General features: G+C 35.3%; 1 protein-coding gene and 1 long non-coding RNA gene across 3 annotated transcripts; both read right to left on the bottom strand.

Moving 5' to 3' along the window:
- Positions 1 to 233: 233 nt before the first annotated feature.
- Positions 234 to 12,028, bottom strand: LOC129448822 (uncharacterized). 2 transcript variants are annotated; one of them, XR_008645886.2, is made up of 3 exons: positions 11,841 to 12,028; positions 4,104 to 4,219; positions 234 to 1,215 (listed from the first exon to the last, which is right to left on the bottom strand). It is a non-coding gene; the product is annotated as an uncharacterized lncRNA (long non-coding RNA). The 2 variants fall into 2 exon arrangements; XR_008645887.2 differs by lacking the exon at positions 11,841 to 12,028 and adding an exon at positions 4,692 to 4,846.
- A 1,970-nt stretch (positions 12,029 to 13,998) lies between these two features.
- Positions 13,999 to 16,820, bottom strand: LOC129448820 (uncharacterized). The gene is made up of 3 exons (XM_073872578.1): positions 16,626 to 16,820; positions 15,977 to 16,122; positions 13,999 to 15,409 (listed from the first exon to the last, which is right to left on the bottom strand). The coding sequence occupies exons 2-3, from the start codon at positions 16,050 to 16,052 to the stop codon at positions 14,334 to 14,336; spliced, it is 1,152 nt and encodes a 383-aa protein (XP_073728679.1). The 5' UTR covers positions 16,053 to 16,122; positions 16,626 to 16,820; the 3' UTR covers positions 13,999 to 14,333.
- Between the last annotated feature and the right edge of the window lie 590 nt (positions 16,821 to 17,410).

Raw genomic sequence — 17,410 nt, 5'->3', positions numbered from 1 at the left:
CCCAGCGTCTGTACGTAACAACTATATATTTTGGGGTATTATCATGTTTGATTAAGTGGGTCAGGCACTAAAGACAACACAACCAGACAGGCTGGTAGACAAATATCGCGTGCTGACAGAGGAAGCGGTCGCTTGGGGCTATGACCACTTCCTGTTCCACAGAACACTAAATCCTTTAATAAAGAAACTCAGATGTCTGGCATTAGTGGGGATTTCATCAAAAACCAAACAGATTTTATAAAGCAACATTCCTCAAATATTGTTTTATTCAACAGACTTTATTAAAGTTCATCTCTTTCGGAAAATTCACAGCTTTATTTGTTCATCAATTTCATTCTTAAAAATGTAACAACATACATATACATCACATATTATATTGTCATAAAAAACTATTAGAAATAATTTTATAGACTGCATTTAAAAACGACAAACTCATGCAATTGCACAAACACAAAACTGCTAAATTGTAGTTAAATCTGCTGGTCAAGTTTGATGAAAATCGTTTTAGTTATATTGAAAAAAAAGTTCATTTGTTCAAAAAGCGGTCACAGTGTAGTACTGATAACTCAGATATTCGAGTAGTGTCGTATTAAAAGATCAGATCTGAGCCGAAACTTTCAAGTACTCATATCTGTGTGAAGTTTCTTCAAAAACATGAATCCTTTCAGTCCCTCATTTCTTTCAATAGTTGCTTGGTACATCTCAATACCAGATGATGTTCCCTTTAAAGGCATTATGGCTCAAAGTAGCGGCAGATTTCCCTAAATAATGTGCAGAAAGTTTTACAGCAGTACAAATCGACTCTCTGATTCACGTACCAAGTCAACTATCAAGATTCAACCCAACAAACCCAAACAAAGCCAAGTTCAACCCCCTCCAGACCCGGCTGAGAGTTAAACTAAAGTGAGAGAACCCCTAGCAGAAGACCCAGATTTGCTTCCCGTGGTTTAGTGATTGCTGGAAATCCAGTTTCTGATACAAAAAGGATGTAGTGTGCCGCACGTGGTCATCTCGCTCCGACTTTACTTTCGGTTTGGGGGTCCAACAAACCAGAGCGCAGGAGTCTCTTCATGGCGCCGGCTCTCGGCGAACCTTCTCGGTCATCTGTTTGGCGCTGTAGTAGGACAGACTGAGACCCATGATGGCCAGCATCATGGCTATTTGGTTGGTGGAGCGGTCACATGATGGTGCCTGCACCTCTCCTGCTACCTGACTCTGTAGATGAACATCAGAAAAGGATGGTGAGCGATTTCTCAATGGAGAAAGTACAAATACGACATTATGCTTGACTTCTTACATCTGTTTGGGTAAACTGAATTAAATATTCTAAACAAATAAAGGAATTGGAAAAAGCAGGAGTGAAACAATACTCTGTCTGTTTGTAATTGTAAGCAGACAGAAGCGTTTGGAGGCCAAGTACAGCTAATGCCAGTAGGAACTGATGGAAATGAAAGAAACAAGATCACTATGTGGAGGATTATGAGTATTAGTTATGAAGAAACCTGAGGGTCTATAAAACAACATGTGGTCAATGAGCTCAGATTGAATCCAACAAAAGATGCAACACCCAGCCAGAAACTGCTTGCAGAAGATCACGACAAGATGGCAAAGTTAACAAGCTTTATTAAAGCAAGCTGGTTTAGACGGCTCTAAGAAGAGCAACCCAGGTGAAAAAGTAGTACACTTCCATAGTGTTCTTAAAGTGCTTTATTTTTGCACACTAATTTTGTACTGAATATACTAAAATTCATCTTTAGTACTTCTTAAGATTATCTAAGTGTACTTCACTGTGCCATTTTGAGACACCATGAATATGAACTTAAAATGCACTTTTAACATATATCTCTGAATTAAAAAAATTATTTAGTTAACACTTGAACTTGAACTTAACTCTTGTGTTCAAGTTTAATACAAGTGGTACCTAAATAAAAAAATTTTAAATACATTTTTAGCACATTTTAGTTCATATTTATGGTGTCTCAAAATAGCACAGTGAAGTACACTTAGATGATCTTAAGAACATCTTAAGAAGTACTAGATGATTTTTTTGTATATTAAGTACAATATTAGCGAGCAAAAATAAAGCACTTTAAGTACACCATGGAAGTGTACAAATTTTTCACCTGGGAAGATGACAATCCTACTTAAGATTAAACAGATTAAGATCCCAAACTTTAAGCATTAGGACAGGAGGCCAAAGTTTGATGTTAAAGGGATAGTTTACCCAAAAATTAAAATTCTGTCGTCATCATTTACTGACTCTCATAGTATATTTTTTCCTACTATGGAAGTGAATGGGGTCCACGAATGGTTTGGTAACAAACTTTACTCAAAATATCTTCCTTTGTGTTCATCAGAACAAAGACATTTATACAGGTTGGTAACAACATAAGAGCGAGTAAATGATGACTAAATTTTAATTTTTAGGTGAACTGTCTCATTAACATTGATGTTAGGAAGCATATTTAACTTCATACCCTAAATGTAGCTAAACTAAGGTCAGTGTTTGATTTTTGCATTAGTACTATGGATGTTCATTTCAGTTCATTTTTCAGATCGCCAACCGCAGCTAGTTAACGGAACAATAACCGTTAACTGATAAGATTTGAATATTAACTCTATCCCCATCATTGAGGAATTCTCTCGTCAATTAAGAGTAAACATTTGAATGGAAAAAAAAACGTGTTTCTTATGAGTTTTTATGGTAATCTGTAATACCGCGATTATCCACTAGATGGCTCTTACCCAATTGCTCTTAAAAAACTGAAGCAAAAAAATTGTTAATTTTACACTCCGTGTATGTTTTGATAATCGTTCTGAATCTGATCTCTAACAAAATTCCTTCACAAAAATTCAATTATTTCTGCTTTTTGCTAAAAAAAGAGAATTTGAAGAAAAATACCCATATTTAAGAGTTTAAAGCAGAGAAATTAAGAGTTTTTTTTCCTTTTATTTGATATATTTGTATGTTTATATATTTTTAGAAGAAAGTTTTCCTGGAAGGAATTTTGTGAAACTTTTGTGAAAATCAACTTTTCAAAAAAAGGCTGACAGGGAAGTTAAAATATCATTGAAAAAAATACAGTGGCTGTTGTCTGTGACCCGGTAAAAACAATACAAACATTTTATTTAATTTGAGCGTGCAACAGAACCAGAATTCATAAATTATAAAATGTTCACACAACATTACATTATCAAAGAGCACGCAATCAGTCCAAAAGAATAATGTATAAAGAGGGCCGATTGTCTTTTTTTCATCTACCACAGTGGTCATTTCTAAAAACTTTTGTGTCTACTTTCTCAGTTTGTGCAAAAAGAGAGATGTTTATGGTCAGGGTCTAGGACAGAGGAGATCAGAGAAGGTCTGTCTGGACGTGCCTGAGACGGAGACGGATCGTGTCATCTTGCAGCTTCGGACACAAATGCATTTCTCATTCAAATGATTACTTTTACAAGACCGTCAGGGCAGCAATAATTCACATCATTTACAGGCCATTCACAAATTAAGGATAGAAAAGTGGTGAAATGTCTTTAACCATTTCTTTTTTGATAATATTAATCGGTCAATATTAAAATTTCTAATCAGCACAGTCGGCTGTGCAGTTGTGTGTGCAAAGCAATATGAAGTTAAAAACATGAGCTGTGTCATAGTGGAGAAACTGAACTTGTTGGAAAAACTAAAAAAAGCAACAACAGCGCTACTGTACTTACTACAACTAAAACACAGTTCGGAAAAGTAGCGTCTCTACTTTTAGATGGTTCTTTCCAAAACATGCAAACTTCCCAAACACTTTGAATACATGACAGCAGATCCAAAAATTTTAATAAAGAAATATTTGCATGTTTGCCATTCTCGCCTCCCAGCGTTCATGCTATTTATATATTTCAAGTCATGAGACTTGACGGAAGAATCAAACTGGTATGTCCTATATATGCATATAATGTTTAGTCACTTTAGCAAAGCAAGAATGAAGCGTGGATCTGCTGGGGTCTAGACAGAGCAAACTAACTAACAAAAGCATTACGTAAAAAACACTTAAAGCATGCAATTTAAAAAAGGAATCTGAAGTTAACCACAGATCTAAAAGTATATATACACATACCTGCAAGAGACGGAAATATCCAGGAGTCAATCTGCCCAGTCTGATGATCATCTCTGTTGACTTTGAACACCAAACAACTGAAATAAATCTCCTGATGGATGTGTTATGCTGAAGTCCTGCAGATCAAAGAGGAAAAGTCAATAATATAACCAAACCAGAATGACAGGTGTTGTATTATAAAACCCAAACCATATTTGAATCTGAGTCTAATTGTCAGAGCATCAATAGATGAGCTTTATTCAGTCGAAAACTTTAGATTTTGCTTTGTTATTGAGCGAACACGTCAGATGCATGAGGACGGTACACTTCTAGCCGCAGGCAACGATCCCAAACAAATATCTAGCTGACTTCAGAGATCTCCGACTCTAATCTGCCGTCTAATAATGCACATTGTGTCGGTTTGTGCAGATCTACTTGGACAGAAAGTGGACAAGACCTGAAAACGTGAAAAACACAATGTGTGGTCAATATCGTCTCTACACAAAATTAAACAAAGCAAGAAATTCCCACGTGTAAGCTTGTAACGCTTGTGCCGGGATCAGGACTAAAGGGGACTGACAGACAAGAGTCTGGACTGCATCTACCAACCTGACTTCAATTGTACTCTTGCCCAGGATAAAGGGATCGATTTCGCTGATGTTTCTCCAAGGCAAAATATGCAGTCCAAAAACAGCTGCAAAGCATAACCAGCGAGATTTCACTCTTTAAAAGATACCTAAACATTAAATAAGCAGTTCAAGCACATAACTGGTAGAAGTACTCTGCCAATAACAGCCAAAAGCATCTGCACCCTGCGAATGAAAAGACTTTAAGAAGAAGTTTTGTTGGAGCTCCGCCTTTTTATACAACTTGATATCATGCAAGCAGATTGGTTGATTCTCTCCCTCTCTCTCTCTCTCTTTACCACGCACAGCTGTCAGAATTCATCACAATCTCGCTGGCTCACCCGTGTGCACACCCACTTCACCAACTAACTCAACACTGTTGTACCGAGACATCATTTTCTCACCTACTTAACCACAAAAATCTGGAGAAACAAGAGATCATAAAAGCGACATGTGCATTGAAAGCTTTAGGTTTAAAGGGTTCACAGTTGGGCGAAATCATCTCCTGATGTCCTGATTCAAAGCGATGAGGCTGTCGGAGTGACCGCATTCACCCAACATTGTGCTTCTATAATTCAGACCACATGGCCATGCCCGGTGTGTTTTGGTTACGTAAGGCTCTTCCACTTCACTGATCCCGAATACAGAATGCATCAGAACAGATTTTCCCCAAGTATGATGTAACCACGGTCATCACTGACCTAAATCTCTGGATCCCAACAAAGGGGACACAAGAGCTCTGGGAGTTATATTTCAGTCAATATGAAACCTTTTGTTCATTATAAAGGTACAATATTATAGTGCATGGGCTTCTTCTATCAAGCTCATGCCAATAATCACCGTAAGCCATTAAGATGGTGTTAAACAGCCATAAATGATCAATGACTAGTTATTACATTTGTTTAGATGATCAGATCAATTGAACTGAATCTTCACCCCTGGCCTTATCTAATTCATCAGTGCATCAGGAATGATGAGAAACCCTAAGGCAGGTCTTGCTGACACTCGTCTTAAACATGTAAACTCATGTGCAACTAAACAAAAAGTTAAACCCTTTATTAAGGGTTTCACTTTCTTAAAAAATATGCTCATTTTCCAGATCCCCTTTTAGCACAATCCATTGAATCTGATTAGACCATTAGCATCGCACTAAAAAATAACCAAAGAGTTTTGATATTTTTCCTATTTAAAACGTAACTCTTCTGTAGTTACATCGTATACTCTCATTCTGGCGTAATAATCAAGGACTTTGCTGCAATAACATGGCTGCAGGAGGCACAATGATATTACGCACTGCCCGGAAATAGTCCCATGCCATTGAAAGTTATTAAGTTAAACACTGTAGATAAAAATTAAGACTTAAGCTTAAACATGGTAAGGGATGATACTAGGGATGCACCGATACCACTTTTTTTGGAATACGAGTACTTGCATTTCAGTACTTGCCGATACCGATACAGAGTACTTAATAAAAAACATAATTTAAATTTACAGGTAACAGCTTTAGTCATATAATTTAACAAAAAAACAAGGGACTAGTTTGGAATTAAGAACATTTATTTAAAATGAAAAGCATGTTGTATGCAACATATTACAAAATAAATAATTATAAAAAAAAAATGTAAACAGTGAAACTTAAGTATTTTTTTCAGTTTGTTGTAAACTCTGCCTCTTTGGACAACACAATAGGCATTAACCCCTTACACGCCGCTCAAACCGACATTTCTCAGACCGTGGTATTGATCCACGGTATCAGGTGACTTTTAACAAGTACAAGTACTTTAGAAAATGTGGTATCGAGGCCGATACCAGTATCGGTTCATCGGCATTCCTAGATGATACCATTTGAATAGACACTGGCAAGCTGTTCCATAGTTTGGGGCCAGCCTTTGCAAAGGCTCTGTCCTCTCTCTATGTTTTGGCTTAGTCCTGCACACAGAGAGTAATCCAACATAGAGACAGAGCACCGTTATGCAAATTTGAAAACCATGCCCACCGGGGGGGAACGCAATCCAACAGTCTCCATTGACTTTGTATTGCGAGAAGCCGCCTCCTTGTCATTTCTGGCTTATAACAAAAAACTGAATAATGCCTAAAAGCTGCTGTGTGACAATATGTACAGCTAACAAGCCAAAGAACCCAGAAATAAGTTTTTATAAGCTGTCGAGCCGTAAAACCCAGCCTTTAAGGAGAATAAAGTGGATCGCCGACTACGTTTCCCCCTAGTGGACGCAGTTCTACTAATAGAAGTACTATGAAAAGTTGCCTGTATCCATTTTTGTGTCTTTAAACGCTCGTTTTTTGGGGTCGACAGCTTATAAAAACTTATTTACAGATTAAACTTAAAAACAGAATAATACCTAAAAGCTGCTGTGTGACAAGGTGTACATCTAACACGCCAAATAAATACGTTTTTATAAGCTGTCGACTTCAAAAAACGAGCGTTTAGACACAGAAATGGAAACAGGCAACTTTTCATAGTACTCCTATTAGTAAAACTGCGTCCAATAGGGGGAAACGTAATCGGCGATCCACTTTATTCTCCTTAAAGACTGGGTTTTACGGCTCGACAGCTTATAAAAACTTATTTCTGTGTTCTTTGGCTTGTTAGCTGTACATATTGTCCCAAAGCAGCTTTTAGGCATTATTCAGTTTTTTGTTATAAGCCAGAAATGACAAGGAGGCGGCCTTTTGCAATACAAAGTCAATGGAGACTGTTGGATTGCTTTCCCCCCCGGTGGGCGTGGTTTTCAGGTTGTGACGCGCTGCGCTCTGTCTCTATCCCCAGACCTAAGTGACCTTGCTGGGTTATGAGGGCATATTAAAACAGAAAGGTAGTTTGGAACGAGGCCATGTAAACATTTTTTGCTGCCACTTAACAGTCTTGCTGTCGCATTCTGAACAAGTTGTAAATACACAATAGATGAACTTTTAGCTCCATAATAAAAGTGAATTACAGTAGTCAAGACGTGTGGGAATGAATGCATAAATAACAGTTGTGAAATTCTTAAGATAGTGTTTTAACTTTAGGTGGCATAGATGGAAAAGCATGATTTGACCACAGAATACCTGAGTTAATCAAAAAGGTTTGTAACATAAGAACTTATAAGCCTTGATCCAGATTATAATTATAATAAAAGTCACTTGGTCGAAAAATCACAACTTTATTTTTTTCTCATTTAAGGCCAAAACGTTTTACGAAAGCCATGATTTCAGATCCTGTAAGCACGTTTTTAAAGCCTTAATAAAACATGAATCATTGCGTTTTATTGGAAGATACAACTGGGTGTCATCGCCATATAAATGGAACAATAAGAAAACAGGAATCGCAGTGATAGCATGTATAAAGAGAAAAGGTTTGGACCACAGGAGAGGTCTGCTACTGAAGAAATATACTTTCCAAAACATACATACAGAAAACATCCTAAGTTAAATATGACCGAAACTATTTTAGAACGGTACCCTGAATGCCTCCATAACATTCGAGAGATTAAAATGTTATGATCAACCATATCAAATGCTGAACTGAGATCTTAAAGAAGCAAAGAAACAACATTCCCATTATCAGCAGACAATATAATATCGTTCAATAAAGCAGATTCAGTGTCATTTTTATAACCTGACTGAAAAGTTTCTTATACTGAATTTGAGCTTTAAACAGCCTGAAGTTGTGCAAGTAACACCTTTTCTAACTTGCTTTTTTTACAAAATGCAAAATCTTCATAGCAAAATGGCTTATTTTCATAACATTTAGGTTTAAGAGAGCCTGCAGGTTCCTGTTATTGCTCAAGTGATGTCAGACTAGGAGGTCAGACTAAATACTTCAGACTTTAGATTGTCATTTTATTAGTTTATTTTTATAATACTGCATACAAATGTCCTTATTTTCTGGTTGTATTCTACTAAGGAGACTGAGAAATAACTATATATGGTTATTATCCCATTGCAAAACCAACAATCTAATGGTGGCTTTAACACAGAACTGAATGGGTGATTCTCACGAAACCATTGAAACACCACGGCACTAATGATTTTAGCTTTAAAATGTGTAATATAGTAACATTAAAAAGCATCAGAATTAACACAATACTGTGTTCTACCTTGCACAATGTGTGATTTCAACATAAGAATGTATAATTGGAAATTTTATCTCATTTTCTGCTGAAATTCTCATTACCGCAATGTGTCCGGCTGTGTTTGAACATGCGTTATGTTGTAATTTAATCAAATTAACACAAAAATATTAAGAAAAAAAATAAATGGATGTTTTGCTAGACTACTTTAGATGACAGAAAAAATATTTACTGAATATTCATGTATAATAATAATAAGGAAAAATTAGGAAAATGATGTGTCCATGCCTGATGTTCTCATTCTCCGCAACACTTTTTGAGAACAGTTTAAGCACACATACAGAATTTTAATAAAGTTTGATTTTGAGTGACCAAGCACATGGACCAGTTACTTCAAGATGGCTACCAGGTAAGATCATTTTTTTACACTTAATTTGAAATATTGTCTTGTCAGAATGCTTACACGACATTTTGATTATCATTACCGCAACAGATGCTTATTAAATGTTAATTTAATTAATAGAAGCATAATATTTTGATTTTAAATGCATGTGCAGAATCTGCAAATTATGTTCTTTCAGGTTTGTCATGTCATTTTGAAAATATGTCAGTGTTGATGTTTTCTGACTGTTGCGGTAATGAGATTTTTTAGGACTAATTTTTTAAATTATGTTACAAAAAGTTTTAAATGATAAGTATATACTTATTTACTCATTTAAATAAATTTAAATATTAAATATTTATTTAAATATCCCATTTACTCCAGACTTTGTTTTTCAATGTGTGGTGGGAAAAAAAGTTAATTTAAGCAATTTTTACATTTTCATGCTTGACATTTTTAAAACCAAGTTTTCGTGAGAATCACCCGTATATAAATCTCTTAATTATACATATTCACATAACTATAGAAAAAAATAGACATTATTATATGTAACTACTGCAATCACTACACAAGCAGAGCATTCACAAAGCCCTTCAATGGAACCCCCCCATCCACCTTCACATGTCGACCCAAACAATGGCAGTAAAACAGACGATCGCAGTAGCGTTTACTCTGTATGTCTGCGATAAAACTGCTCACCATAAATCTCATCTGACCGATTCTCTGAAACCACATTCAGAAATATCTCAGAGACACATTTGTAGTGTAAACGTTGTCTTGAACATGACCTAGACATTATCTATCAATCTACCACCGCTTTTCTGATTTTAAAACTTGGTTGATCAAGAAAAGCTTTAAATGAATACATGCACACAATACATTTGGAAATGCACATACATGCATGCATGGACTTTATATGACTATTGAACATTGCACTATTTTAGTAACTGATGTAGATGCTCAATAAATGAGATACCAGGTGGTGCATTTGGTAACCAAATGTAAATGGTGCTCTGTATTTATTAAAGGTATTGCGGAGGATTTTCTTTTTCCGAGTGGATCATCAAGACTATTGGTCCTCCTAGTTGTCAATCAGAAGTGTTGAGCAATTGCATTTTTTTAAAAAGCGGAGTAGGCGGTTCTTTTCTAAAATTCGAGAAAATCCTCCGCTACACCTTTAACCATTTTGTTATGGGTGACATTTGTTGATACAGTGAGAGTCCTTGATATGCATGTTTTTCATCACTGACACAAACAATAGTTTGAATATCCAACCCCCTGCAGCACGAGATGATGATGTAAATACCAAAAGTCTAACGAAACGGTTACTTGCCCCATTGATGAATGACAAAAGAGGGATGTTACTACAATTACATATGTATGAGCCCATGGCCCTTATCAGACAACACAATGTTTCTAAAAGGTGCCATTCACAAGTACAACTCAATATCAGACTAAAGATCATTTGTTTTGCTTTAACACTTTTAATTTCAAAGTATGACAGTGTGGATTAAAACACTACAGTTACATCTGACATTGTGATAGATAGACAAAGGCCTGAATTTAAATTAAATTATACTTTTGGACACACCTTTATCTTCTCATCCAAACTAATTAAAGTTAAAATGAAACTAGTTTAGAGACAGAGGTGTGTACTGAGACCAACTGAATAACTAACACACATTAACATATGTGGAGCAATGAGACACAGTAAACAATGACGAAATGTTACTGTGTTTGTGTGATTGTTTTTCTCTGAATTGCATAACTAGCAAGTCAATAACCAATTCATTAAAATATCAGCTTTTATCTTAGGTTAACATTAGTTTATATACCATGTTGTTATTTATGCAAACTTTGATGTAACCAGGATCAAGTCATCTATACTTAAAAAAATGTTGGGTCAACTTATGTTTGGTCGTTTGTTTAAAACAAAAATGCAGAGTTGTATTAATGCATGGTAGGGTCAAAAAAAATGTCATTTTTTAGGTCAATTTAAAGTTTAAACAAATGGTTTAACCCAAACATTCACTGTAAAAAAAAATGCAAAACAAATCAATTCAATACTTCAAGTTTTGGCTTGTAAAAAGTTGACATAACTTAAAGTTGAATTTGTTTAACTTCATTTTTTAAGTTAAAGTAACAAAAATACATGTTGATTTGACAAAAAAAGGTTGCATTTTTTACAGTGTGTGTTGAAACCCAACATTTTCAAAAGTGTGATTTTAACATTAATAAAGCAAACTACACCTGATTTCACAATCTCTCTTTCTTAAATTAATCCACGAGATGAATCAGAGAATTCAAACTTCACATACAATGAATGAAACATTAACTTTAAAACACTTTGGAAGCTAGTGTTTATTTTAACAAACGCAAATGATTTACCAAACATTAATTTTTTCGTTACTCTCACAATGCGTAACCAAAGAAACATCCGCGCAGTAGCCTATTCTTCACTTCAGTGTAAGTTTATATCATTTCTTGCAACTGTCGCAAAACTACAAAGTAGCATTTAACTACACATACAAACACAATCAGCTGTTATGGTTTAATCCTTAAGTATGACACCGAACCAAAAGTCCCTTTAAAAACGAGGATCCTAAGACCAACTTATCCATATGCGTTTCGCGCAGAAACTAGTGTCACCAAAACACTTTAATCTGTTTGTGCTTACCTGAACACAGGCCGCCGGGGGTGAAAGTGCCAGAAAACTAAGAAACACTGTGATCCTACACAATATATAAGAACGCATGTCGGCCTATAGCTTCAGAGGAGGCGGGGCCGAGCGAGCACGTTAAAGACCATGTGGACGTGTAGACCCCAATGTTGACTTTACGAGTACGCGTGTGGCACACAGCCTGCACGTCTTGCACGTTTCACAATAGGCTGGTTGCATTTATGTGTTTTACGTGCGTTTGGGTCAAAGTTGACTCGGTTTTCTAGAGGATATACAACTCCGTGATGTAATTGAATTGGCTGATCAATAAACTATGATTTACTCACAGTGTGTTAGCAATGTAACATCACTTATGGGCAAATGTGGCTTTAGGTTTCCGTCTTATCAGCTGTATCTGTGTATTTGCAAACAACGCGAGAAAAAAAACAAGAAATGGTCAAATGTAGGTTTTGTAGTAAACTCATTCGCCCCAGCTGTAATCTGGATGTTTAGACAGTAAACAACTCAATATCTCCTTTCAGAGTTCCTGTGCAGGTCAACCAACAAAGATAAGGTTGAACATGTTGACACCTCAAAGGTTGTTGGTGCAAAACTGAGAGTGGATTCCTCTCAAATTGAACACAACACCTACATCACAAACCTTGGTGGTCTTCTGCGAGTACTCGGACCTGAATGAAACCCGTTATGTGTCAGTCACGGTCACGTGGATCACAGCGCCCCCTAATGTGCGCTTTAGTTTCTTAAATTTTACATTCTTTGAAAATTTGCAATGTTTCCAGTTTTATCTCTAACGATTTTGCAACAATTTACTTACTATGTCTTGTCTAAAGAAGTGGATTATTTTTTAGAAGTGAGGGGTTAACAGTCAAATTTGTTAAATACCAATAAAATGACTAAAGTGACGTTTGTGAAAATAAGGCATTTCAATAGTGAGTTAACTGAAACTAAACATGAGCCTCATAAAAAAGCTAATTTACAAGAAAACATGTCAGAAGCACATAGGGATCTCCTCAAACTCAACTATTAGCCCAAATACAAGAAAACAACACTGCGCACTTTAAAATAAACTATTAAATTATTGTAATGTTATATGAAATTTTTTCAATAAGATTTAATTTGCTGTAGGACATGTTTTGTTTTATTTAATACAACTTAAAATACTTTAATCTTCATTTTACCCACTGGCGGCTGCGAGCTGCAGCAGCGTACTTCGTATGACGTCACCACCCCCGAGAATCAAAATAAAAGTCCCTTTCCGTATAACTCATCCATCCTTTCCTCACTTTATCAGAAAACTTGAAATGTTTGCAAACCCCCTCTTCATACCCTTTCAAATGAAAAATCTTATGTAATTGCCAATTTTTTCAAAGATCTTAGTAACCAATAATTATTTGTAACCCCTTTTATTATCAACATTTTATTAAAAATTATTATTTATTTATTTATTTATTTTTACTAGGATTTTTTATTTATTATCCCTTCTGTTTAATGACTTTTTTTCATTATTTATAATTATTTAATTCCTTTCACTTCTTTGCATTTTCATATTTGAACTGTTACTGTTCATGGTGCAACGTGTCTGCCTTTGACAATTGTAATTTGTTTGTTTTTTCTATTGCAGGCCTGTTTTTGTATGTACATTAAACTTTCCAATAAAAAAGTCCCTGTCTGTATGTTTTTTTGTTTCTGTTTATTCTGTTTTATGTTTGAAGAATAGACTGTGAAAAAAGTTTCATAGATGTATATTTTCCTCAACAGTTTCAAAATGTAAAAAAAATGTGACCGTAATTATTTAATTATGAACCGAAAGAAGATTAATAACCAAAAAAGTGTCAAATTTGTGAATCTGTATAATGACCTGATGAATGTTACATAAATCGCTTCATTACCTTTTTCTTAGCTTTTTCTTTATTGTTTTAATAGTTGTCTTCCTTCCCTACTTTATACTTTTATTGTATTTATGTCATGCATGGTTGTTTGGAACTGACTCTTGCAATAAAAACGGAAGTCAAAAAAGTCAATTTCTGTATTTTAAAACATCATACATTTAAGCTTGTTTAAAGCAAACAAAAGCATAAACTATCATGTAAAGTTAACACAAAAGACGATAGTTTTGCTAAAATAAACACATGCACAAAAAAATAAACACTATCTGTGAGTTCAACTTACATTTTTATATTTTATTTACAGATAAATTAATATCCATTAGATATTTCAGCTGATGATCCATTAACATAAAACATGCATTTCTAAAACCCATTTTCATGAAAGATCACAAACTTTTACCATTCAAGTATATGCACTGAAATAAATCTTTTGGGAATAATTCCATCATCTGGACTTCACATCATGTGCTTGGACCTGATGCCTAAAATTTCCCATTCACTCCCTGCGGACAGAGTTTCTATGTAAGCATTTTTAGGGTTCATCTCCAGAATTTGGTCCCGCTCCAGGTCTCTGGCTCTCCACATACAGAGCAGACACGACTTTTTATGTATTATGTGTCTTCTGGTGTCTCCTCAGCAGTCCTATCGAAACAAACTTTTCACAGCACTGATCGCAACTAAACGGCTTTTCGTTGGAGTGAAACAGCAGATGATATTTGAGATTTCGTAACCTTGCAAAACTACTATCACACAAATGGCATAAGAAAGGCTTCTCTCCTGTATGAATTTGTATGTGATACTTAAGTTGTCCTCGTTGTGCAAAACTCTTGTCACACTGCGGGCACGTGAAAGGTTTCTCTCCAGTGTGAACTCGTATGTGATTCTCTAGACTTGATTTTGATACACAATTCTTCCCGCAATGAGGACAGGTGTGCGGCTTATCACCATCGTGACTCTTCATGTGATTTTTAAAGGTTTTATTATGTTTAAAACTCATTTGGCATTGAGGGCAAGAGAAAGGCATTTGTACAGTGTGACTTATTTGATGTTCTATCAGGGACTCTATACATGTATAACTCTGTTCACACGTAGGGCAGGTGTGTGTCTTTTCTTCGTTGTGAGTCTTTATGTGATCATCAAGATATTGTTTTTGTAAAAAACTCTTATCGCACTGAGGGCATGTAAAGGGTTCCTCATCTCTGTGACTGACTAGATGTTTGTTAAGGTGGGATTTATGTCTGTAAGTCTTTCCACAGTGAGGACAGCTGTGTGGCCGTTCTCCAGTGTGAGACTTTATGTGAGCTTTAAGAGCTCCTTGTCGTTTAAAACTTTTACCACACTGAGGGCATTCAAAGGGTCTCTCATCCCCGTGACTGACCAGATGTTCCTTAAGGTGTCTTTTATGTATGTAAGTCTTATCGCAATGAGGACATGCAAAGGGTCTCTCATCTCTGTGACTGACAAAATGTTCCTTAAGGTCTCTTTTATGTTTGTAAGTCTTTTCACATTGAGGGCAGCTGTATGGCCTTTCTGCAGTGTGAGACACTAGGTGAATCTTAAGATTTCCTTTTTGTTTAAAACATTTTCCACACTGAGGGCAGGTGTATGGCATTTCTCCAGTGTGAGTCTTCTGCGAGTCTTCGTTTAGTCGTTGATCTTCCTCTTTCACTCCCGTCAGGCCTATAATAAACAAATTTATTTGAAATTAAATTAAAGGTGCTGTGTGTAGATTTTAGCACCATCTATTGGTGAGATGGTGAATAGCAACCAACGGTTCAATCCACAGCTCACCCCTTCCTTTCAAAAAAAGCTACGGTTAGCCGCCACAAAACAAACATGTTGTCATCTGAGACAACGTAGTGTCGAAACGTGCTCTGTAGAGCAGTTTGTCTATTTAGGGCTACTGTAGAAACATGGTGGCACAAAATGGCCACTTCCATGTAAGGGGACCCGCTGTGTATGTAGATATAAATGGCTCATTCTAAGGTAATTTAAACATAACGGTTTATGATGTGTAAGGTCTTTATACACCCCTGATAATATAGTTATGTATGTAATATTGCATTTCTGTCACAAGATCCTCCTAAATGTTACACACTAGACCTTTAACCAAAATTTTAATCTCAAAATGCAAAAGATTTTTGTTATAGTTGGTCTATTAAATTAATTTCTGTCATTATAGTTCTACAAACTTTACCCTGAAAGTGAAACTTTGTTCTTTATAAGTCATTAAGATTGAACACAAACCTGTTTGTTGTTCAGTATGTTGAGGTGTTATTGTGAATGATTCAGGATCAGTCTCCTCTTTAACACACTCCATCATTACAACAGAATGTGTTGTGACAGCAGCTGATTATTGGTCCTCTTCACAGTATTTATACATCAACTGGTGTCTGTTCACACAAATATACAATATCTTACAAATTTCAACATTTGTAACTGTATATCCCATGTCTTACAAGTTTTTATGAAAGTAAAGAAATGCATGGAAAAAAATAACATGTATATTTCTTAAAGTCACCATGAAACAGAAGTATTTAGCGATTGTCTTATTTTCTCCATGGTGACGTATATCAAAGTGAACCCGGCTTCTAAATTAAAAAAGGTAAAAAGAAATGAAAAAGGTATGACTTGAATTCGTCCATCGGGAACTGACCCCGCCCACCTGCCATACGATATGACCAGAAGTTTTGAGGAGGGGAGCAGATTTGCGTTTTTGATTAAAGATTATGAGGGCACATACATTTTTTAATAATAATGAAGCACACAGATAAGTCATTTGTAAAACAATAAAATACCACAATATTCCAAAACAAATTACAGTTTTTCATTTGAATTTCATTGCGACTTTAAAATTAATGTAAAGCTCATCAACAAATTTGAATAACTTACAGACCTTAACAGCTTAAAAGTGAAGTAAATGTCTTTGTTCTTTGCCTTGTGGAATGCCATTTAACACATTTTCACACTTTAATAATGCTTAAATATCTAGTTGTTTAAAAAGTAAGCAATATTTTGTATCGTTTTATTCGCCTCACACAAACACCTCAATCTTCAAGACGAGCAGCAGCGCAGTGAGCGCACCTCTTATGACGTCACTGCACGACAGGCTCCAGGAAGCAAAATAAAAGCCCCTTTACTCAATCTATGCCCGTGAAATGAAATCAATCATCAAAGAAAATATAAAAAAAACATGAATCTATAGGTAAAACAAATGTTGCGTCTTAATCACAATTAAAGTTTACATAACAGAATAAATTACACTTTCTGGAAATGATTTAACAAAAAAGTTAAATAAAGTATATCTTTAAAAATTGCAAAACATTCAATTATAAATGTAGATTCTTTAAATCCCCCCCCACACACACACAACTTATTATTTTCAAAAATGACTTAAAATGTTTTTCCAAAGCCCTTAATAAGATGAAAGGTCAGAGTGCTATGAAGCTGCTTTATTTATTGACATCATTTCATTTATTGTAATACTGCCCCTAATATTTATCTTTATTTATTTATTTATTTTACTCACTATTTAAATTCATGTAAATTATAATTTCAGATTTCTATTTATTTTTACTAATTTTTTCTGTGTTGAGCCTATAATACTTATCTACACTGTAAATGTATATTTGCCTTTGTTGTTTATATACATTTGTATTCAATAAAAAAATATTGCAAAAC

Source organism: Misgurnus anguillicaudatus, chromosome 10 (genome assembly GCF_027580225.2).
Source record: "Misgurnus anguillicaudatus chromosome 10, ASM2758022v2, whole genome shotgun sequence".
Taxonomy (NCBI): domain Eukaryota; kingdom Metazoa; phylum Chordata; class Actinopteri; order Cypriniformes; family Cobitidae; genus Misgurnus; species Misgurnus anguillicaudatus.
This window is presented reverse-complemented; position numbering and strand designations above follow the sequence as displayed.